This window comes from Nelumbo nucifera, chromosome 4 (assembly GCF_055504915.1).
Source record: "Nelumbo nucifera cultivar China Antique chromosome 4, China Antique-T2T, whole genome shotgun sequence".
In the NCBI taxonomy this organism is placed as follows: domain Eukaryota; kingdom Viridiplantae; phylum Streptophyta; class Magnoliopsida; order Proteales; family Nelumbonaceae; genus Nelumbo; species Nelumbo nucifera.
The window spans coordinates 20449079-20473072 of NC_142652.1; the positions used below are offsets into that span (position 1 = coordinate 20449079).

Genomic DNA, 23994 nt, shown 5'->3' on the forward strand with positions numbered 1-23994 from the left:
CAATTCAGCAGGAGTCCCATGAAGTAATGGGACAACTGTGGCATATACAAAACATCCTCCATTTTCTCTAACGATTATGCCAGAACTGCCCTTTGACTTCTTTACAGCTGCATCAAAGTTGACCTTTAACATGCCTGACAGTGGTTTCTCCCAACCGGAATAATTCCAATCTCTAAATTCTCACTCCTTGGCAAGTGAGGCAGCAAAGGATACGGTGTAGAAATCCTAGAGGCTCCAGAAAGATCTGCCATCAAAGCATTAGCTGTAGCAAGAACAGACTGAGGCTTAAAATCACTGTTGTCAAAGACAATAACAACTCTGTTTCTTCTTTTCCAGATGTACCACATAATGCAACACCCGCCCACAAGAATCTGCAAGTGATCTGCATGGAGCTGCTTATCCAATTCGATCCATTCCTCCAGATATGCATTCAAAGTACTAGAATGGATGGGTTTCAACAAGGAGAGCCAGACTTGAACCGAACCACACAGAATGAACAGTGGTGCATTGCAAGAATAAGTGGTCTCTGGTCTCACTAAACTCCAAACACAAGGGGCAAAGAGGGTTATAGACCCTGTCACAAGAATACTTCTACCCATATAATATCATTTATGGTTCTCCAATAAGAACATGAGAAGATTTGGAATTAATTCTTTGATCTTCCAGAAAACCTTCCAAGTCAAGTTGGAGAGAGTACCATGACTGCTTTGAGGAACTAGGACATCCCTTAGCATTTTATAAGCAGAACTAGATGAGAATTTACCATGGGGGTTAAACTTCCACACAAGCTTGTCGGATACAGATATATCGTGAGCCAGCAATTTAATCTGCAGGATCTTCGAACTTGTTTTAGCATCAAACAATAAGGTCACCAGATGTCTATTCCAGATTCTTGAGTTTGACAACATTAATTCAGCCACCTTCAAAATTTGAATAGTCTCATAGTTAAAATTCTTGGGATAATTACCATCTGGTATCCATGGACCTGCAGTTATGCCTACATTCCAACCACTGCCAATGGCAAAAAAACAACCTTTTTTGAGATCCTCATAACACTTTAATATATTTTTTTCAAACATAAGACTCACTATCTAAGGGGTTAATTTTGTTTTGGGCAGGTTTGTTCTTGCTGGGTGATTTCTTATCACCCTGTTGTATCCTCTCTTTTTTCATTAATAAGGTTTCATTTTTTTATTTATCTTCAAAAAAAAGACTCACTCATCTAAGAGTTAACTCTCGCAAGTTTCTCCATACGCCAGTAGGCTTCAAGAGAAACCACCATCCAAGTTTGATAATGAAAGATCTATTTTTTCTGTTTCAAGCATCTCAGCCCCAGCCCTTCTTCATTGTGAGATTGAAAAAGAAGCTCCATGCTCTCAAATGAATTTTTTTATGAGATTCAAAGTCACCCCACCAGAAATGCCTTGCGGTAAAAGGAAAGTTTGAATAATAAAGCTTGGCACAGCTTCAAGTCCTTTGCTAGGATTTTAGCAGAAGGAAATCATTTGGAGTTCCTGCTGCTAAAATTTGGAATCTAATATCCCCTTCCAAAGTAAATGCCTTGGTCTGGGCAGCAGCCCTGGGTAGGTGCCTACCCAAAAAGAACCTGACAAGAAGAGGATTACAGATTCAAGACCTGCTGTGTGAGTTGTGTGGCCAAGATGAAGAGGATAGTAATCACCTATTCATCCATTGCACTGTTATCTCTGCTATTTGGGGGCATTTCTTATCTGCCTACGGCTTATCTTGGGTCATGCCAAAATCTGTTTTGGATCTTCTATGGAATTGGGAGCTCCATGGTTTGTCCAAGCTGGCTAAAGTATTTGGTTGGCTATTCCTGCAGCAGTGATTAGTACTATCTGGACAGAAAGGAATAGAAAAATATTCTAGAAGAGTGCTAAAGAATCAGACTGTCTAATCTCCTTCATTTTTGGTAAGCTGGTCTCTTGGATTGTGGCTCCTAAAGGTCTCCAGACCTCAGTTCTTGGAGCTCATCTGAGGACTAGAAGTCTGTTAGATTTGTAATGTGTTCTAGAGCTTTGAGCTTGTGTGTTTGGCTCCTTTTCTGGGGCTGCTGTTGTAATCTCTTGTTCAGTTTCTAATAAAGTTGCTTTACCCTTTCTCAAAAAAAAAATGATTAGACTAGTTCATATGGCATGGGTAAGGACCCTTGTTTTCCAGCCCTAAAGACGGCCTTTCAGCTTTTCCACTAAATGATTCCACAATCCACATTACAATCTTAGATTTATAAAAAAGAAGAAGTCCACCCAAGTATACTTCACCATCTTTCATTTGGGACCAAAAACAGCCAAGATGAAACTTCTGAATCTGCAATAAGTGTTGCTGAACATCAGCGAAGACTTACTGAAACTAATATCTTGCCCAGACCAGGAACAGAAGAAATCAAGGGTTTGTTTTCAGTTAGTGAGCTCTGCACCATAACCAACAGGTGGTCAGCAAAGATCAAGTGGTTGTTTCGAAGGCCACCACCAAAGTTAATCCCTTAGATTTCCAGAATCCAGTTGCCTTGTGAATTGTAAGGACCAAGGACAATACCTCCACACACAAGGGGACAAGGCATCCTTGCCTCAGCTCCCCTACTAGGGATGAAGGGAGTACTTAGTTGTCCATTAATCGAAATGGCAAAGGAAGGAGAAGATATGCAATTCAGAAGCAAATGGCAAAAAGAACCCAAGAATCCGAACAATTTGCATAAAATAAAGTAAAGAATTCCAATTCAACTTTATCATAGACCTTAGCAAGGTCCACTTCAAGAAGGAAGACACCCTTCTTACCTCTCTTATTCCTCATAGTGTGGAGTACCTCATCAGCAACAACTGTACTGTCTGTTATAGTGTAGTGTGCCTTACTTCCCTTACATTCCTGCCCTACAATATGTCAATTATTATAAAGTAGCCCAAAAAAGCACAGCCCTGTTTATCCCTTGTTTGGCAAGTATATCAGCCAAAACATTAGCTGTTCCTCTAATCCACCTGAATCTGACTCCCATGTCCATAGCCTTCTTTTAATTGCTAATTTGATATGAAACTACTTTATTAAATATTTATTATGTTGGTTTTATTTTTGAAAATATTGAAGTTAATATATTTAAAATATTATTGTCTTTAAGATATGCTGATTTACCATGTTTTGAGAGGACATTCAATGCAATTAATAAAGTGAAAGCTATTCTTTCAATTAATATGCATGCTAATTGATAAACTAAGAAACTAACCAAATTTTACATTTTTATTTTACAAAATTCATATTCACTACGTATTTCCTCGGTACCCCGCTGTCACCTAAAATTGCATAGATGCCTTGACAAATATGGTAGCAGGAGAATTATATATAGGGAAGTGATGCAAAAAGATATGGGTAAATTACTTGCACCTCCTCTCCTCTGACATTTTGGTCAAACACTAAGACCTCCCCTCAGATTTACCTGTTAAATTACTAACCACACGTAGTTTGGGATTAAGTTACTTATTCCATCCATACTAGCATGCCCACAGTTTTAGGATGGAAAGTGTAACTTGACATTTAAAACTTTTCATGACACCTTGTATATTATATGGGAAAAGATAACCCACAGTAATATTTCTTGAAAGAACAAATTTCTTCTGCCATAAAGTAAGGTGGAAATAGAAAATCAAAGACAAGCTCAAGAAAAATAAAAATATAAAATTTTGAGATGATAAAACTGTATTTAATGTTTACAAATGAGGATTTCAAAATATGTATTTTGTAGACAAGACTAACATTTATTATATAGGGCATTTTGGTAAAATATCTATTTGTCTTAATTCCATGATTTCCATTTCTTCCATTAAAAAATCCCCTATAGTTCCCTGGTCAAAGAGGGTATAAATTAGTAGATAAACCTAACAGGAGATATTAGCTTTGATTGAAGCACCAGAGCAGGTATAAGTAATTTATCCTAAGGATACTTACATCAGTACATGAAGGGTTTGCAAGAAGAGATATTGAGGTTGAGTGATAAGGTGCAGCACTGATTTAGTAATATTACATGTTTCGCACCAGCCATTAGCACAGATAGTATTTTTGTTGATTGAACCACCCTCCAAAATGGTTCAACGTCCACTTAGGATTTTTGAACATCAATTTCAGTACAGAAATAATGCTTAAGTCACCATGTAAATAGGCAGCAGCCCACCCGATACACACACACATAAGTAAGAAGGTATACCTTCAGGAGGCCATCAGAAAAAAGGCGCTCAGTCAGGCCTCTATCAGCACGTAACATACCAGCATGGTGGATGCCAATCCCAGATTCAAAATATTCGATGACTTCTCTGTTTCTTGACTTCTGTACTTCTTTCTGCAGCTCATAAAATTGATCCAAATAAAGGATCTTGCATTAAAGTGTTAACAATAAAATAAATCAATTGAGCACCTAACCTTTATCAAGTCAAACTGTGGATGTGTATCATTCTTCAATAACTCCAAGCCCTCCTTCCTCTGTGCAGTTTCAATCTGCTTTAACATTTGGCATCATAAATATGGTTGTCTCATGTACGCATTGTAAAGTTCAAATATAATTTCTATCTGAGGATAAACGATATTGCCTCTTTAAAGGGTAACATCTTGCAATATGAATATCCATATGAACTAATTTAAATTGGATGATATTCTGTTCCCAACAATTGAAGAGACTGTGAACAGTATCCAATGACTTCTTTTATCAATATCAAAGGAATGTGCTAAACATCAAGAATTTGTAATAAGTGCAATCCCATGAATTGACAAAAATTGTACCAAGACAACCTAAAGCCTAAGGGGTTCCCTGTACATCAAATACAACAAATACAAAAAGTATATTGACAGCATGTTACAGCCCCAAAACAATCTCATCAGTCCCAGTCTAACTAAGGCTGAGTGACTAACCTTGGAAACCACTTGAATGAAGGGTTCAACAAAATGACTACACCTCCCTATAATGGTAGCCTGGCATAAAAACCCTCTGCATGCTATCTAATCCAATAGATGACAATCTGGGATTCTCCTATGACAAGACTTTCATAGCCAAGAGAGATGAAAGCCTGAACCTCTGAATGAGAGGTAACAAGTTTGTCCAGCAAATCCTCAAATTGGAGAAACAAGAAGAAGTTATCATAGCCATCTTTGGAAACACCTTCAATGATTGATAGACATGACTTTTTTTCTTTGATCTCAAGCAAAAATGACTTCAGCAGTAGTCCCATCAGGAGGGAGATACAACTGAACAACATTTATTTTATAATAAAAGAAATTTTTCATTAAGAAAAAAAAAAAAGATCTCACTATTACTGACTTGTTCATGATATCACTTCAGAAAGGGATTGTTCAGAGGGAAACAAAGGAGGCAGGGTATCAGTCACCAAAGCACAGAAGTAGGGTGCCTTTCTTTGTAAAAGGGTAAAGCGTTTCTATTCATTACTGAGTGGCAGAGATCCAAAAAGGTATGTACAATTACAAAATGCACCTATACAGTAAGAGTCAGCAGAAGAATCCAAATTTTAAGTGCACAAAGTGGCAGGTCTTGGGAGTGACCCTCTAATCCTCTTCATTTGTTTGCAAAATCACCCAATGAAGCTTTCTAAGATCGGGTGCCCCTTGTATTTTGTTTTCAAATGAATTTTTCAGCTTTGGGTCCTACAAGGGGATGTTTTAAACTTTTAGTAATACACAAACTATAGAGTAGATTTTAACGAATATGTGAAACTATAGGTAGGGCTGTCAACGGGTCAGATCTGGATAGAACCGGAACCGAACCAGACCCTATAGGGTCCGTAATGTTAGACCCAGAACTGAACTGATCAGTTCTCGGGACAATTGGGTCTGACCTGATAGACCCGATTATAATAAACCTGCTGAAAATATTATACATTTAATATATATATATGGGTCAGGTCAGGTCTGAGTCGATTCAGGACTGGGCAGAACCGGTACCAAGCCGATAATAATCAGGACAATAGATCTGGAACCAGAACCGGCCCAATCAGTTTGGGTGCATCGGGTCAGGCCTGACCAATTGACAGCCCTAACTATAGGGGATGTCCAAGTAAATGACCATATCTTTAATCAGTAACAAGGGGTCATTGCTTGGCACATTGGTTATCAAAAAAATCACAGGCTGACAAACAATGTGCTAGGAGATCAGGTTAGAAGATTGGCTAACTAGAAATATGAATTTGAGGATACATTGGGTTAGGAGATTGGCTAAATGTGATGGAAGATGCTTTAGCGAAGCAAGGAGTAAACAAGGATCATTTGTATTGGCATGGTTGTAATTTGAATTTGTAATCATATTTTAAATTGAGAGAAGTAGTGTTGGAGCCCAAACACCCCCTTCGAACCCAACAGCAGGTGCGGAGCAGACCCCCATCGATCAGCATTTCACTAGAAGACAAAGGCTAGCACACCACGCTAGCAAAGCCTTTCCCAGAGTTGCTACACTGCCACAAGAATATATTTTCTTTATGATTGCGTCGGTAAGCCAGCTATATAAGGCCCCGATGTAATAAGTGGAATGAATGAATATCTCCTTATTATCTCTCTCCCTGTGTTATCTTCTTCCTCCCATCCCCGTTCTTCCATCCTTTCTGTTTCAAGAGGTTAAGCTACCCTCGAAGGGGCTTCCGAGGTGAGCGGCATCACATCATTTGGTATCAAAGCCCATAACTCACAGGTCCCAGGTTTCAAAATGCCACGACTTCACCAGGTGGTTAACGAGCTCAAAGAACTCAGAGTGCTGGTCTCCAGCATCGCCTCTCAGCAATAGACCGGTGAGACTAGTCACCAGGCAGGAGGAGTGGAAGCCTCTACTTCTAGTAGCCAAAGGATGGGGGGTTACCCCATCGGGAAAGTCACCAAGATCAATTTTCCCAACTATTCCGGTGGAGATCCTATTCCTTGGATCTTCAAAGTAGAAAGATACTTTGAGTACCATGAAACTCCTGCCCACCAACATGTCTCCATCACCCTCATTCATCTAGAAGGAGATGCGATTCTATGGCTCCAATGGTATCATCGGAATCATCCACAGGTCACATGGTCGGAGTTCACCGAAGCACTGTGCATACGCTTTGGACCGACAGCATTCGTCGGCTATGACGAGTTAATCACTAGGCTGAAGCAGACCAGAATGGTATCAAAATACCAACTCGAGTTTGAACGGATGGCGACTAGGGTGCACAGCTGGCCGGAGAAGGCTTTAGTGGGATGTTTTGTGGGAGGGCTTAGAGATGATATCCGCCTGGAAGTGAGATCACTTCATCCACGACTGCCATGGCTGTTGTGGGATTGGCTCGCTTGCAAGAAGAGAGGATTGATAACCTTCGCCGAGCCAACAAACAGCCCTACCCGATCTTGAAGACTCCACTATGGGTCGACCAACTGCCCATGAAACCAGTTGGGGATCCTCCTAAGCCCATACTGCCCCGACCCACTATGCCTTTCAAGCACCTCTCTTGGGCTGAAATGAAAGCCAGGCGCGAGAAGGGCCTCTATTATAACTGTGATGACAAATTTGAACCGGGCCATAAATGCAGGGTCCAGCAGGTATTTCTCTTACAAACGAAGGAAGAAACGGACGACCTAAGCCCAGAGAGCTCGGTTGAATGTGAACTGATTCCAGATGGTCCAAAACCTGATGGGGCCGAGATTTCCTTACATGCCTTCATGGGCCTCAACTCTCTCCATTCCATGCGAGTAGAAGGGAAGTTGATGGGTCAGACCGTGATGATTATAATTGACAGTGGCTCCACTCTGAATTTCATAACTTGTCGTTTGGCTAGGCAGCTAGGTATGACCATACAACCCACTCCTCTCTTTTCAATTCATGTGGCTAATGGGAATTAGATGTCATGTAACGGTGTATGCAAGAAAGAGAAACTTCTCATACAAGGCCACACTTTTGTGGTGGATCTCCACCCGTTGGACTTTTCGGGAGCCGATATCACTCTAGGGGTTCATTGGTTGCGTGGTTTGGGCCCTACACTATGTGATTGGGCCCAAATGACAATGGATTTCTATCAGAATGGCCAGTCTTGTCATCTACAGGGGGTGCAGCCTCCAGCCCCTCAAAGTGAGACTTTAACTTCCATGATACGGACCTCCAGAGCTACTAGCCAACCCATATTTATGCACCTGGGCCTTCGGCCCACAGTCCCAGTTTTGGACAACCAAGGCTCTATCCGCCACAATGAAGTCCAACAAGAAGCCCTATGATCGATACTCGATCAGTTTATTGATGTATTTGAGAAACAGACCCAATTACCCCCATCCCGGACCCATGATCATCATATACCCCTCTTAATTGGCTCTAATCCAGAAAATGTGAGACCATATAGATACCCTTACTTTCAGAAGTTGGAAATTGAGAAGGCAGTAAGAGAGTTATTGGAAAAAGGACATATCCAAACCAGCACCAGCCCTTTTTCATCTCTTGTGCTCTTAGTGAAGAAGAAGGATGGTAGTTGGCACTTTTGTGTAGACTACTGGGCCTTAAATCAGATTACCGTGAAGGACAAGTTTCCTATACCCCTCATTGATGAACTGCTTGATGAGTTAGGAGAAGCACGGGTATTCTCCAAGTTAGACCTGCACTCCAGGTATCATCAAATTCGGGTCCACCAGGCTGACATACACAAAACGGCCTTTAGGACCCATGATGGCCATTATGAGTTCTTGGTTATGCCTTTTGGGCTCACAAATGCCCCCTCAACCTTTCAGGCCATCATGAACGACATCTTCAGACCATTTTTAAGGCAATTTATTTTGTTGTTTTTCAACGATATTCTTGTGTATAGCAGGGATTGCGACACCCATATGGAACACCTGAAACTCACCCTCACTACCTTGAGGAGAAATTAGTTACATGCTAAAATGACAAAGTGCTCTTTTGGGCAAGGACAAATTCAGTACCTCGGACATGTGGTTGCAGCGGGTCAGGTCATGGCAGATCCAGAGAAGGTGGAGGCCATTCAAAAGTGACCCAAGCCTACTACTATGAAGGCATTGCGGGGCTTTCTTGGGCTTACAGGATATTACAGGCGCTTCGTTAAGGGGTATGGGCTTATGGCTGGCTCCACTAACATGTCTATTGAAGAAAGATTCATTTAGGTGGTCCGAGGAAACCCAACGGGCTTTTGAAGAATTGAAAACAGTTGTTTCTAGCCCTCCAGTCCTCACTCTCCCAGACTTCTCTCAGCCCTTTGAAATAGAATGTGATGCTTTGGGTGTAGGGGTAGGGGCCATCCTGATGCAAAGGGGGCAGCCCATTGCTTATTTCAGTAAGGCTCTCTCATTAACTCACCAAAATCAGTCCACTTATGTTAAGGAAATGATGGCTGTAGTGAGTTTAATCAGTTGAAGGTGGTTTGTATAGAAGGAGGCGGGGGAAGGCTAGTGAGTTTAATCAGTTGAAGGCGAAAAAATCAGCGGGTTTTAAAAATCAAGTCTCAGAACTCCCCTAGAGTGTAGGAAAGAGGAAGAAAGAGGTATGGCCGTATGGGAGTGGGTGGCCACAAGGTTTATTTGTTCTGGAGAGACAAACTCACCAAAATGTCTGAGAAGCTTGAAGGCTGAATCAGGATAAGCTACGTGTCCAAATGAATCTCAAGTGCTTTTGTTGGATTCATCTAATGGTATCGTGCAAGATAGGGTTGCGGTAGAGAACCATCGGGACTCAATGACAATTAAGACCACAGATCTAGCCGAGATTAAAGGGGATGGAGCAAGTGCTCTAGACAATGCGTCAAAGAGCAAGGTAAGTCCAAGAAAGACTTAGTAGGGAGTTGGACCTGGTGTCTGGGAAATAAATGCAGTGGAGTTGGATCAGTTGTGCATGAAGTCATGAGAAAATCAGTTTTAGTAGGCAAACTGGGGGTGGATCTAGGTAGGAGAAGGGTTGGAGGAGTTTTGGAGAATCCTGTCAATGGCACATTTAAAACAGGGGAGCTTAGAAAATCCAAAGGGTCGGGAAACAAGCACTTGGTTCATGTGACTAAAGTATTTCACAGGCGGGCGGAGATGGGGGAAAGCAGTGGTTAGAAAAGCAATTGAACAATTTGAAAGAAACAGAAGGGCTTAAGAGGAAGGTGAAGGAGGAGAGAGGAAGCAATAGTGGATGAAGAATGATGGGGGAGTTGCAAAGCAGCAGTTGGTAAGAGGGGAAGCTTTTAAGCAGTTGTAGAAGACTTGAGTTTGATGTGTGTGTGTGAGGAGGGGGGTCCGTTTTTTGTTGCCTTCAATGTTTCGCTTCATGCCAACCTTTATCCTGTTCTAGGAAATTAAAAGTCTGGTTTGTGTAATGAAATTTGCATAGAGGTTCTGGGTCGAGGGTTTTATTTTGAATAAGTTTTCTGTTGTCGTGGTTTTGTCTAGGTTGAGCTTAGGGATGGCAATTTTCCCCATCCCCGACAAGGACCCGACTTCCCCAACCCAATGGAGTTGGGGATGGGGATTGTTTTGGTGGGGCAGGGACGGGACGAGATTAATAGAAATCTCCAATCGAGGTCGGAGTCAGGGTCGGGGATGGGGATTGAGGTCCCTACCCCACCACGGCCCCGATTATATATATATTAAATGTTATTTATATTAAATATATATTATTTATATATATCAAAAAAATATTTAAAACATTATTTATAATTTAATTTTTATTTATTTTAAGTAAAATTATTTTTCAAAAAAAATACTATTTATCTAAAAAATTTAGGGATTCGAGTCCCCCCGGGGAAGCCATCCCTGTCAGGGATCGGGGATAGAGGATAAATTTTATCCCCGACGGGGATCGGGGGCAGGGATGGGGGTTAATTTCAGAATCAAGGGCGGGGACGAGAAATATGATCCCCGCCCCATTTCCATTCCTAGTTGGGCTGGCGTGCAGATCTGGTTTTGTTTTTGAAGTATAAGTGGCCTTTTTGTTATTGGATGGTGATTCCTTATCACCATCTTGGATTGATGTATTTCTTTTTCTTTTAATAAAATTTTTATTTTATCTTCAGAAAAATATCCAATAACATATGCGAGAAGTAGTAATCCAACATTAGTACACTAGGTATGTACAAGTATATGGATTTTTTATAATAAAATAAAATTCATTAAAAACAAAAAAGAAAGTACAATAGGAAGGTGATGAGAAACCGCCCCAACATAAGCCAACTCCCACACAACCAACAAGAAAAACAACCATGCTACAACAACCGAAGAAACAAAAGCAAAAACACAAGAACCTTCCTGAATTAGAAACACATCAATCTTCCCCTTCAGATACTTCATCCCACCGGGCTCCTTCCTCGTTCCACACCATCCTTCCCCTACATGATGCTTCTTCATCCTTTCTTCTTTGTTATTCCTCTCAAACACTTCAAACGCTTTCCTAGCAAAATCCTCTCCACCCCAAAAAAACAGACCTAAACTTTTGTCAACCCTAACATTCCTATCAGCCAACTTCGCAATGTCCACTTTTCCTCCCTCCTCTTCCCCCTTACCAACTAGAGGAAACTCAACAAAGCTCTTTTCCACAATGTTCCCTCCCTCCTCCTAACATTCCTATCAACCAATTGATCAAAAAAAAAAAACATTCCTATCAACCAAACTCTTTTCCACAAAAGTCTTTTCCAACGCCTGAATCTCTAAGCCATCTGAAGCTTGAATCTCATGACCACTACCCACCTTACCCTCAATAGTCATCGCTTTAAATCTTGTTCTCTTTCTCTTATTAATTCTTTTATATTTGTTTGTAGGACCTGCTCCAGCCAGACCGTCTTTTAATCTTGAGAAAATTTTGGTGACATGGACAAGATGGGTCTAGCTTGTACCTCAGGCTTTCTTCGAGACCTCCAAATCATCGACAACTCCTTCCCTGGTTACCAACTTCCTTCTCCTTTTCAGATCAACCCCTAACTTTTCAACTATCACTCCGGACCTAGAGAAAGCCCTTACCACCCTCTAATCTGCACCTCAAACCTACACTGTCATCGAACTTAAGATGGCACCTCTTCTCTAGAGTTCTACCATCTTCTCCTTCACAAATCTCCCCTCATCCTTCTTTTTTTATCAATAACTGAATGAGACTCATTAAACAAAACTCAAAGAAATTACAAAGAAAGGGGAGATAAACTCTTTTAGATCCCCCCCAAGAGGTCAAAAAAGTTACAATATAGCCCAAAAAAAGTTGCTTCTTCCCACCCCTTGCTTGGCCAAAACATCAGCCAAACAATTAGCACCTCTCTTAGTCCAATGCAGCTGGATTTCCATACCTTGAGTCAGGAACCTGAATTTCCTTTATTCATTTATGTAATCCCACCAGCCCATCTCCTCCTCTTGAAACCATCCAATAACAAGTTTTGAATCCCCTTCAATTATTATCTTGGAAATATTTAATTCCTTGGCCTTCTGAACTCCTTCCATTACAGACTTACAGCATAGATTTCAGCTCTCAACATGTCAAAAGAGCCCTAATGAACCCATCCTCATCTTTGAAAACACCTCCAATACCTGAAGGTCCAGGATTGCCCTCGCTACAACCATCAAAATTCAGCTTGATAAATCCATTAGTAGGAGGGAGATTGTAACATGCAAGCAAAAATGTTGGTACTGCCATACTAGTGGGTAGATAGCTGGGGCTAGCCCAAAACAAAGGGGTACTTTGGTATTTTTCTGAATCTAAATTTTTCAACCATATATAATTAAAATCCTTGATTTGTTACCGATAAAAAAAGAGATAGTACAATCCTAAAACTTCCCCTACAAGGAAAGGAGTAACCAAAAAAGACCCATAAAGAACGAAGCCAAAACAAATACAAATAGCAAGGAACCAAAGTATTACATGACCTACCAGAGCAGAGTATCCCAATACAGTTCAATCCTCTCAAATCACCCCAGCAAGATATGATCCAATGAATTAACTATTCTTAGAATCCATATAAATTACTGTTTAGTCTGGAAGCAAAGGGTTGTAGGTACTTTTCCCTCTATTTCTCCTTTTTCCTTATTATTGTATTAGCTGTATATGCTTTTGTCCTCGGTAGATTTTTGTATTATCAATCAAAGAAGTCACTCAATACCAATACCAAGAATGATGAAATTGGAATAAGTAGCAGCAGCATAAGTAGCAATAAAAGGAACAGCTATCATAAAATCATACAATAACTCAAAAAAACTTCTATATCATAAATTTTAAGTCATACCAGCATCCTTGCTGTTTTTCCTGTGTCCTTTCGTGAATGAACAAAAACCATTGCTTGATGTCCTTGCTTTAATGATTCAATAACCTAAATTATATATGAAGTACCATGTACACCATTAAGAAAATGACAATGCCTATTGCCTAAAATAACCACAAATAAGGAGCATTCAAATGGGAAAAGAAACCTTATCATAGCATAACTCATTTAACAGATTGTTACGAGCAGCAAAGTTATGCTCACTGATACCAATATATTGTTGTGCAAGAGGTACTGGGCGATAGCTGGAATCAAAAAAGAAGAGTCCTGTTTCAGGATTCACCCTCAGAAAGTGTGCAACCTGAGTTTTCAAACAGAGGCTTATTAGATTTTGAATAGTTCAGAGTAAATACGAGAAAGAAAATTGTTTTCACTGTTACCAATCAAAAAAGAAACAAAAAAAAAGAAAAATAAAGACTACATGCTAATACCAAAAGGAATATTGAGCATCAAATTGTAAACAAACCTCCAAATAATTGGGTAGAGTAGCTGATAGGCCCACAATGCGTATCATAGTTTGTGTTGATTCCACCTATACAATAAAAAAAAAATATCCAGAATCAGAAAGAACTGAAAGGTTACATAAACCAAGGATGGCAATATTGGCATCGAACCCAAGTAGATTTTCATATGCAAATCATGCATGTAGAGTTTAACTTTAATGCTAGATGACTGCAAATGAGGTTGAAAATTGGTTAGAAACTCCTATTTGTCTATTTTAATCAATCTGGCATGTGAAATTAGATGGAGTAAGAAATAGAAGGGAATCCAATACAAGTGAAATTAGATGAAGGATCTTGGTGTTTAAGATACCAAATCAAAGAAGGAAAGGGTTTATCTTCCAGACGTGGACTGCTCATTCAGGTGGATTTTCAGGTCTGCTAACAGCCTAGCAGACAGTCTATCCAGGATAAAGGGTCAACAAGAAAGAACTAGAATGGAGCATGATAAGTCCAAGGAAACATTTTAATTTTGTTTTATACTTAGGCTTTCTGATGCTGTCACTCATTGGCTATTATGTTTGTTTCTTCCCTACCTCACTAAGTTTCTTGGAGAGCAGGGCCGCACTGTATTTTTCTCTTTCTATCTCAATAATGTTTTCTATTAATGATCAAAAAATTTGGCATCCATCCGAATTCAAACAGCAAAAGAACCAAGTTTCATTGCAAATGGACTAGCTAGAATGGGAGTAGACAGGGATTTTCTATAATAGCAGCAGCACTATGCCCACATAATCTGTTTCCTTTCTGGAGAGAGGTTTTCTAACTTATTATTTTTGTACAACCCTCCACATCCTCTCATGTACATACGTTTTTCCCTTTTAATACATATTAGTTACCTTTTATCAAAAATAGATTCAACAATAATAACAACAAAAATAAGACCAAAGAAAGGTACCTGACGGAGGGTCCGAGCAACCAATGCCTCTATTACAGGGCCTCTGTCATCATTTAACAGGTGTACCTCATCAATGATTAAGAGTTTTACTAGCATTGACAGAGACATATCGCTGCTTTTGCGAGTAATGACGTCCCATTTCTCTGGTGTTGTCACTATCATCTGAATGGCACAAATTAAAATAACATGCCATGAGTTTTAGCATGTAGATATTAGATTACAAAAATAAAACCAAAATAAGAAAAGAAATAAACCTGAGTTTCTTCAAGCTCATTCTTAGAAAGTTGCATGTCCCCAGTAAGTTCTTTCACAGTCAAGTTCAAGGGAGACAATCTATGGCTAAATGTTGACGTCACCTCTGAAGCTAATGCCTAGAAAGCATGCAACCAGAAATTAACAGTCTGCAAGAAAAAAGGAAAAGAAAAAGAGTTGAATGGAAAAAATATAAAGTAATTATACCTTCATAGGAGCAACATAAACTATTTTAAACTCATCCTTGTGCAAAAAACCATCCTTGAAGTGTTGTGCAATCTGCATCATAATGTTTTATCAATAACCAATATATCATACAAAGGGAAGAGAAGAACATATACATGGATGGTTACCAAAAAAGAAGAGAATATGCAAATATTAACACTCAAAATAAGAATTCATCAAGTACATGATGCAGTATATTAACATATAAGAGGTCTTCTAAGGTTAGATCAAAGGTCTAGATGGTGGACTAAGAGCATAAACTAAGCTCAAAATTGACAATAGTCACAACACAGAAAAATAACTGTATGTATTAATTAGCACGATGTAAAACTACTTTTTGTTCAAAAGACTCAGGATAGTTCAACATATGACGTCCAAATGGGAAGTACAGTTTTAGCAACAGAAATATTTTCTGCAAGACCAGCGTTATGAAAACACAATGCCATTTGTGGTTTTATTTCTTACAATGGTACTTTCAACTACATTTCCTTTCCAGATTTCCAAGTCAAAGAATTAGTGTTTGATTATAGAAGTAATGCAGAGGATCTGAGCTCAGCTAATGGATACCTCATGTAATACAGCAATCATAGCTATGTTTGTTTTGCCTGCACCTGTTGGAGCGCAGACCTGCAATTGAATTGATTAAATTGCTTGAGTGATATGAAATAATATAGTTGACAGACTGCTTTAATTTGACACATGACAAGAAAGTAATGACTGACTAGTATATTTTCATTGGTGTGGTAAGTGGTTTGAAATATCCGGCTCTGAATGCGATTGAGGGATTTGTAGCCACGGAAAGCAGCCTGAGCAAAGTCATCTAACTCCTTTATCTCAATCTGATAAAACAAAGCAGAGAAGAAATCAAGGTGAGAAATGAAGGAAGCCTAATCAAATATTCCTACAAATATCAAAGTACTGTGATGCTACCTTATTTGTAACAGTCATTATCCAACAAGTAGACAAATTATTGAATTTGTTAATGTCGACTGTGTAGGGGTATTTTAGTCTTTATATTTATGTTTAAGTTGCTGATGTGTAATGTTCTATTAGTAGTTGTGTCCCTCACTTAAGTAGGGGCATAGGAGTCTTTTTATTATTTAATAGAAACATATAAATTGACCTGGCCGACTAGAGAGAGAGATTTTCTCTCTTGTTCGAACCAGATTTCCCTCCTCTATTTTCTTCTCTTCTCCTTCTTCTCATCTTTCTCTTACTTCTACAGTCATTATTCTAACATAATTCAAGAGCAGATTGGATTATAATATGGTATCAAAGCTAGGTTGAGAAAATCGAATCTGCCCAGAATTCTGATCTTCACACATCCAGTCTAGGGTTTTCTATTTTTTTTCTTCATCATCAGTTGGAGATAAGGAAAGGGGCTGAAAAAGAGTGATCGCCCTCTTCCCTTTGAGGTTTCTATGCCTCCAGTCATGCAGTTTGTGGGTGTTTGCTGTGGTTTGTAGGAAGCCCCCCCCCCCCTAATCGATGAAGAGAAGAGGGCTGATTCAAGTGATGCAGTAGAGTGTCAAGTACAGTTTGATTTTCTGGTGATTAGGTAAGTGATTTTTATGCAGTTTTTGTTGAGACACAAATAAAAGGAATAGAAGTGTACAAGAAAAGGCCACGCCAGCCTTTAAAGAATGTAACTAACAGCCAACCACTAAAACAAACTAAATAACAAACTAGACAAGTGGACTGGACAAGTGGAGAGGCTGGTATAACAGAATTGTAACAACAGTATATAAATAAGGAAAGGAAGTTAGGAGGGGATTATCGATTTGAAAATACAATCTCTCTCTCTCTCTCTCTCATTTAGGAGGCAGGCTCCCTCGAAAGAGTCCCTGAGTTAGGCAGTACCTAACAAGTTGATATCAAAGCCAAGATGCCAAGCACAAGGTCATCCGCAATGGAGAACAAAGTCGACAACATGGAAGGAGAAATGCAAAGAGTATCGGCTGACATCAAAGAAATCAAAGAAAGCTTCGCATCCTTGCTTGAAAGACTGGCACAGTCACCACCTGCGCCAAATCAGGAAGAGCGCAGTGACACCAGTCATCGAAGCGGATCAAGAACAGCAAGAATCGAGTTTCCCATCTTCGCAGGGGGAGATCCCACATCCTGGCTTCTGCGAATAGAAAGATACTTCGATTACCACGACACACAAGGACCTGATCGTGTTCCATTAGCTTCTGCACACCTGGAAGGAGAGGCGATCGTCTGGTACCAATGGTACCGGCGACGGCACCCAAGAGCCACATGGGCAGACTTCACCAACGCCTTAACCATGCGATTTGGAGTCTCGGCTTTTGAGAACTATGATGAAAGCCTCGCTAAGCTACGACAGACCGGCTCCGTCCAAGATTATCAGATGGCTTTTGAAAGATTAGTTGTGCGCGTGCAAGGCTGTCTAGAAAACGCGCTTGTCGGCAGTTTCGTTGGTGGACTCAGGGAAGAATTGCGGCTGGAGGTAAAAGCCATGCAGCCCACCACCGTTCTTGAAGCAACAGCATTAGCTCGACTATATGAAGACAAACTAAATCGGGCAAGAAGGATTAATCGACCTCTGGGAGCTGCGATCAGACCAGGTATACCGAACCCAGAACCAAGTATCTTGGGTAAACCGAAGCCCAGATCAGGAGTAGGAATCACAGGCAAGGACGCCAACTCTGGTTCAGGCCCCGGCTCAGCCAAGAGGTTAACCTGGGCTAAGATGCAAGCCCGACGGGAAAAGGGCCTTTGTTATGCATGTAGAGACAAATTCAGGCCGGGCCATCGCTGTAAGATCCCTCAAGTTTTCTTCTTTCAACCTAAAACCGAATATGTCGAGCAATCAACAGACATTGAAGAGCCAATGGACAACCAAGAATGGGGACAATGGACAAAGGAATACCCGGAAGTATCCCTGCAAGCCTTGACCGGTCTTGCTTCTTCTCAAACTATGAGAGTAACCGGACTGGTACAAAGGCGCCATGTGTCAGTTCTGATAGACAGTGGCAGCACCCTCAATTTCATTACCCAAACATTGGTCAGACAACTAGGGATTCCGGTCCAACCATGTACAGCCTTCTGGGTGCACGTAGCTAATGGGAGCAACCTGGTGTGCGACAGTACGTGCAGAGAATTAAAGATGAAGATACAAGGACATGAGTTCCTCACCATAATATTTTCTATCATTTCTCACTTGAATTTGACCACTAAGTTCCTCAGCTGAAAACATTATAGGCCATGGCTTCACCTAAAATCTAGGTTTTCTTTATAGTTATGTTCTGTTATTTAAGCAATGCAAACTCAGTTCTTGTTTTCTGATCCAATGAACTTAACCCAAACATTTAAAATGAGATTACTATGAAAAAAAACATCTAAAAACGAGTTGGTTTTGCCATAATCAGTTAAAAGAAGGGAATACATCAGAAAATTGCAATTTGTGTGCTATCTAAGAAAGTAAGGTTTGGTTAAAACAATAGGGATTATGTCTAAGATTGGGAAATATGTTTGGTATATTTTATATGTCAAAACCCACGGAAATGAAAACACTTAATTAGGAATTATTAGGAAATTATAAATTTTCTAAACCTTGCCTAGTTTGTACCAAATGAAATCACAGTCAAGTAACCTAAATTAAATGCTACTTTCTTTCAAACCTTAGCTCATAAACCATAAAAGCCAACAAGTATGTTAACCTGAATCAAATAAAGGACAGCTAAAAAATAGAAATTACCAGCTTCTCTCCAGGTTTCATTTGTGAAGTTTGTGTGGGTGGAATTCGTACTTCCTCATAGCCCTTAAAATGCTTCCTCACAGTTCCTTGAGGAAGAGCACTTACTGGTAACGAGTGGGGCCCTTGGCCATTTCCAATCAGATAATCAATGGGGTTCTTCCATTCACTTGCTTGAATTAAGGAAGAGAAACTTCCTGCAGACAAGTCATGCTCAGCCTCATGTTCAGTCCCACGTCTATGCCGTTTTTCCTCCTTGCGTCGAAGTTTATCAATTTGTCGTTCAGATTCAGTTTGGATGGTAACCTGGATGAAGAAGAATGGGTGTGAATTTTAAAGGACTCATTAAGTCCTTTAGATGAATGAACCGGTAAGCTAATGAAAATAGTTTCTCTTTAATGTAAAACCTACGTACCTGTGTTCCATAGCTGGGCATTCGTGATTGGACACTTGAAGCCATTTTCTCAGATTTCAGTACAAGCATTCCATGATGGATGGCATCAACAAGTTCCTTCCGGTGCTGGAAAAAAACAATACAGCTAAATATAATTTCTAAGACAAGCAAAACTTCCTCCATACATGAAAGCATGTCTAGCAGTCATAGTTTTCAAGGCACCAAGGCGAGCCTATGCAACAAGGGAGGCGCCTTGTCACCTAGGTGGATTTTTTTTTTTTTGATGAATAACTGATTACTTCATTGAATTTTAAGGAAAGTGTACAAGAGAAAGTGAGAAAGAGACAAGCTCTCTTATCTCTCCCCTTTAACTTTAGTTATAATTACAATTACAGTAGTGCCCAAAATGTTTGAATTCTCCCAACCCCTTGCTTGGCCAGTGCATCAGCCATTGAATTAGCTGTTCTTTTCACCTACTGTATTCTCAGTTCCATGTCCTTTGTGATCCATCTGAATTTTTTCTTCTCGTTATTATACTTCCACATCCTACTTTCCTCATCCAGTAGCCAAGCCACTACCAGTTTAGAATCCCCTTCAATGATTAGCTTTCTAGCATTCATGGTTGTAAACCATTGCACTCCTTCCATAACTGACATTACTTCCGCTCTTAGTGAGTCTCCTTCACCTACTGGGCCTGAGAATAATGCACACACTTTACCCTCCTCATCCCTGAATACACCTCCAATTCCTGACCTTCCTGGGTTTCCCATGCTACTGCCGTCAAAATTAAGCTTTATAAATCTTCTTTCAGGAAGGGTCCAGACAGGAATAACAAGATGCTCATTGACATATGAATCTGCCACTATTTTCCAGTTTCTAATGATATCATCAATGGATATATGTGAGAAGTTTCCTAAGGATTTCAGCCATTGAGCCGCTCTAATCAGAATTAATTCAATCATGGCCTCTTTTGTTCTCTCCTTTTCTCTAAAAATCCACCTAGGTGGATTTTCTTAAATGAAAAAAAAATGAATCCTATGATAGTTTCCTAAGTTCCATTGCAATTAGCATCGTCAATTAATAATTATCTATAATTTTCATAAAAAAAGTATAAACCTCATATTCAAATATAGAAAACCAACATATTTATGAGAAGAAAAATAAGAAAGAAGATAAATTTCAGAAAATATAGGGGCTAGCCCCTGCTTCTTGTCCTAGGAAAAGAAGAAAAGAAAAGGTAGAAGAAGAAGAAGAAGAATGTGTTTATTGGACAAAATCTTAAGTTCTTTTTAGCTTATTGGTTCAGATTTTTAAGTCATTGAGGGTTCAAAATAGCAAACAACAACATGTGTGTTGGTTGAACCCTAACAAATAAGAAAATAGTAAAAAAGAAATTAGTATATAAACCCACAAAATGAATATTTTAGTTTCGGAATGTTTATTTTATAATTACATTTTCAAAAAATTAAGAATACAAAAGTATTTCATAGTGCATTTACAAATTAGTTTGGTGAATAAGCAAGGTGACCGTCCTTGAGCGCCTTGTCACCTAGGTGTCACCTTGAAAACTATGCTAGCAGTTATATGAAATCATGTCCATTCAGAACATATTATCAACCAATCACAGACCAGGCATCTATGATCAAATGGTGCAAATAAAGAAGATCTCACTCCCAAATTTAAATAAGGTATGCTGGGGGTTTGGGTATCGCATGGAGCCAAGTTGAGAATGTGGTTAAGGAGTTCCATTTGGTGCTATTTTGAGACATTGTTGAGTTAGGAACCTTAAGTGTTTTAGGAAATTTAGTCTGCCTAATGGCATTTGAAACATCAGAGGGCTCTATTGTTTTCATAGAATCTATTAGCATTTGAAAAGCCTGTTACTTCAGTAGATGCATTTTCTTCCCCTCATCATTAACGCTTGGTTGCCAAGCTGTTAGGTATGGAATCTCTTGAATTGGGATTTTCTGTTTCCTTCTCCAGGACAAAGTAACTTATTTATCACTAACCAGAGAGAGGGAGAAAGAGAAAGACAGGGACATTGACAAAAATTTTAAAAAAAAATGCTATAAAAATAAGTGGAAAATATCCTAGAACATGGATAATAAAAATGAACCTAAAGAAACAAAACATTATGTTTAACACAAGTAATACGATCTTCCATAACAGAAATCTTACCAATAAAAGATCTTGAACAGTTTCAAATGCACTATCACCAACAAGATCCAACAGATCTCCAGCTATCTTAACAACAGTAATCAAAACCAGTAAGATCATATGTTCAATGATACTGTAGCATGCACATGTATGTATATGTGGAACTGTATTGAAATGCACAATGCAGTTCAGAAAAGATGAGCTAAAGTACCTCATCACCAGGTTTGTCTGAATCGAGCACCCTACAAAGGGCCATTGCTAATTCATCTGCTGAAAGTTTAGAACCTCGTTCTTTCACTATCTGATCACATGCATCCCTTAACCATCTCAAATTTACAGTTCCCCTGTCAATATCAGAATGTTGATGTGTAGCATCAGCATAGCCATACCATTCTTCCTGAAGTGAACTAGCAGTCCCAGGGATCTCATCATCCAGTAATTCCTCGTTCTCCAAAGCTACATCCGCCAGAAACCTAGTCGGTTCGTGGAAAGGAAGATCATTACCAAATTCAATTAAACTATCTCCCCTTCCTTCCGTTTTCTTTTCCAGGACGGCTGCAACATCACGGTCACTAGGCTGCATAGCGTAAAGCCTTTGAGCCAGCAAAGCAGCTTTCCGCAAATTAGCATCTGAGACAGAAAATCCGATAAGCTTTTGCAGCTCTCCCCTGAAATATGCAAAATCCAATGTACATTTTGAGGTTAACTATATGTTGTTTCAGTTGCATTAAACGTATTAAATTAGAACAACGCGAAATCTAGAAAACTGCATTTTGCACGAGTAAAACAACGGTTTTCATCAAAGATAAAAGTTTAAACAGTTCAGATGCTACTAAATGCTTACTTCTTCTCTGCAATCCATTTGCTGTCTTCGCATTGTTCTCCTGGATTGCAAAAAATATCATAAACGGTTTTTGCCACTTCGCGAAATTCTTCTGGTGCCACTTCGCCATCGATCAACTCCACAACCGCACCAAGATATTGTCGGTATGCTTGACGAACTTCGGTTGAAGCTGCACTAGGAGCCAAGGACGGCATATTGATAAATTACAAATTATAAATATAAATAAAAAAACGGATTTTTTTTAGAAGGCCGTAAAAACAGGAATGAAGAAGAAATTACGCAAGCATGTATATAATTCCATATTCTCCTACCTTCTCCCCATCGATAAACTATCGTTCGCGCGAGTTCCGAATCATCTAGAGAGTTTCCAGACCTAATCATAAAATTATAAAATGAAGAGTGAAATCAGAATCAACTGAATTACGGGAAATCAAGCAGGAATTCAAGTAACATTAGCAACGCAAGTGTATCATAAAAATTATCTGCAAAATTGGCTCAAAATGTATTTCGATATTGAAATCAGATTGAAGGACCGTTGAAACTGGAAGAGAAATGTACTTCTGAGGTTTATGATTTTGGAGAATGGTTTTGCGTTGCAGGTAGGCTTGATCGACATCATAGTGGTCTCTCAGCGAATTCGTCAAGCGAGGCAACTGAAGGAGCATCTTGTTTTAGGTTAGGCCGCAGAACCCTGTAAACTTTTTACTTGCGGGATGAGCAAAGTTTCGCAGCAACTGGAAAAACGAAGACGGAATTCGAAACTTTCAGTGCTTCAAGTTCAAGCATAAACCTCAGTATGTGAATTACGAAGTGGTGAATGGTGATGGTAAACCCTCGGACGGTTGAAGTTTCAAGTATTTGGAGTTCATATGGGGTTACAGACGAATCGGATCGAATCGGATGTACCAAGGCATGGATCTGAGTTACCAATATTCGGATCCTATTCGAATGTGTCGAATTCGGATTGCAGTCGGATATTGAAAACCGTTAATATACTAACAACTAAAGATAACCAACTTGTTAAGTATTTTGATAATGTACATCATGAACCAACGTTTTAAAAAATGATCCAAAAATGGAACCGTTCTGATCACCAGTTTTTAGGTAACAGTTCGACCAATGAATTCTGATAATAAATTTTAAAAATTTTAAAATGGTTAAAACCATTGAATAAGTTAACGAATTGACGGTTTGACCACTTGGATCAACAAATTGTTGATTTTTTCAATGATTTTTTACCAAAATCGGGTTTTGAATAAAACATAACCGATTGCCTAGACGATTCCTAGGCCGAATGGTCCGACCATTCGAGTTAAAGGCGATTCAAAAACGTTATCATGAACAAAACGAACCGAATGTAGTTCTCACTTAAAAATAACTTGTATCAAATCTGACCAATATGTAGAAAAATAAGAAGTGAAAATAACTTGTATTCAAGTACGTATGTATGTATGCGCATTTATGTATAATACATGTGTATCTATTTATTTATCATGTATAATTGTATGTCAACAAGTTTTAAGTTTTATTTTACATATAATCACATGAAAATTGAATTAACATGAATCCTTATACTTTGTTTGGGAAGTGTGCAAATACAATTACAATGCAAATACAAATGTTGTCATTTGTCATGAGCCTGAGGCTGTGCTTTGGTTGCAATGCAAATAAATTTGCATTGATGCAAAACCATGGTAGTATAAATAATTTGAGTGTAAATTCTGACATATTTTTGTTTCAAATTTTAGCTTATTTTGTTTGATTGCAGTAC

General features: G+C 39.3%; 1 protein-coding gene across 10 annotated transcripts in view; it reads right to left on the reverse strand.

Moving 5' to 3' along the window:
• LOC104597958 (U5 small nuclear ribonucleoprotein helicase) overlaps positions 1-23184 on the reverse strand; it is a 156926-nt gene extending 133742 nt beyond the window's left edge. For 6 of the 10 annotated variants that reach the window (XM_088903295.1, XM_010259770.3, XM_010259769.3 and 3 more), the window contains exons 1-17: positions 22782-23184; positions 22535-22596; positions 22224-22392; positions 21591-22047; positions 21401-21466; positions 19244-19348; positions 18832-19134; positions 15833-15949; positions 15678-15737; positions 15093-15164; positions 14888-15004; positions 14634-14795; positions 13702-13767; positions 13384-13536; positions 13200-13283; positions 4423-4497; positions 4211-4342 (exon numbers count right to left, since the gene is read on the reverse strand). In XM_088903295.1, the coding sequence (XP_088759421.1) occupies positions 4211-4342; positions 4423-4497; positions 13200-13283; positions 13384-13536; positions 13702-13767; positions 14634-14795; positions 14888-15004; positions 15093-15164; positions 15678-15737; positions 15833-15949; positions 18832-19134; positions 19244-19348; positions 21401-21466; positions 21591-22047; positions 22224-22392; positions 22535-22596; positions 22782-22888 (2307 nt within the window). In that variant the 5' untranslated portion in view covers positions 22889-23184. Of the gene's footprint in view, positions 1-4210; positions 4343-4422; positions 4498-13199; positions 13284-13383; positions 13537-13701; positions 13768-14633; positions 14796-14887; positions 15005-15092; positions 15165-15677; positions 15738-15832; positions 15950-18831; positions 19135-19243; positions 19349-21400; positions 21467-21590; positions 22048-22223; positions 22398-22534; positions 22597-22781 lie in introns of all 10 variants that reach the window. The other 4 variants (XM_088903296.1, XM_088903294.1, XM_088903293.1 and 1 more) reach the window with 2 other exon arrangements.
• Positions 23185-23994: the final 810 nt, after the last annotated feature.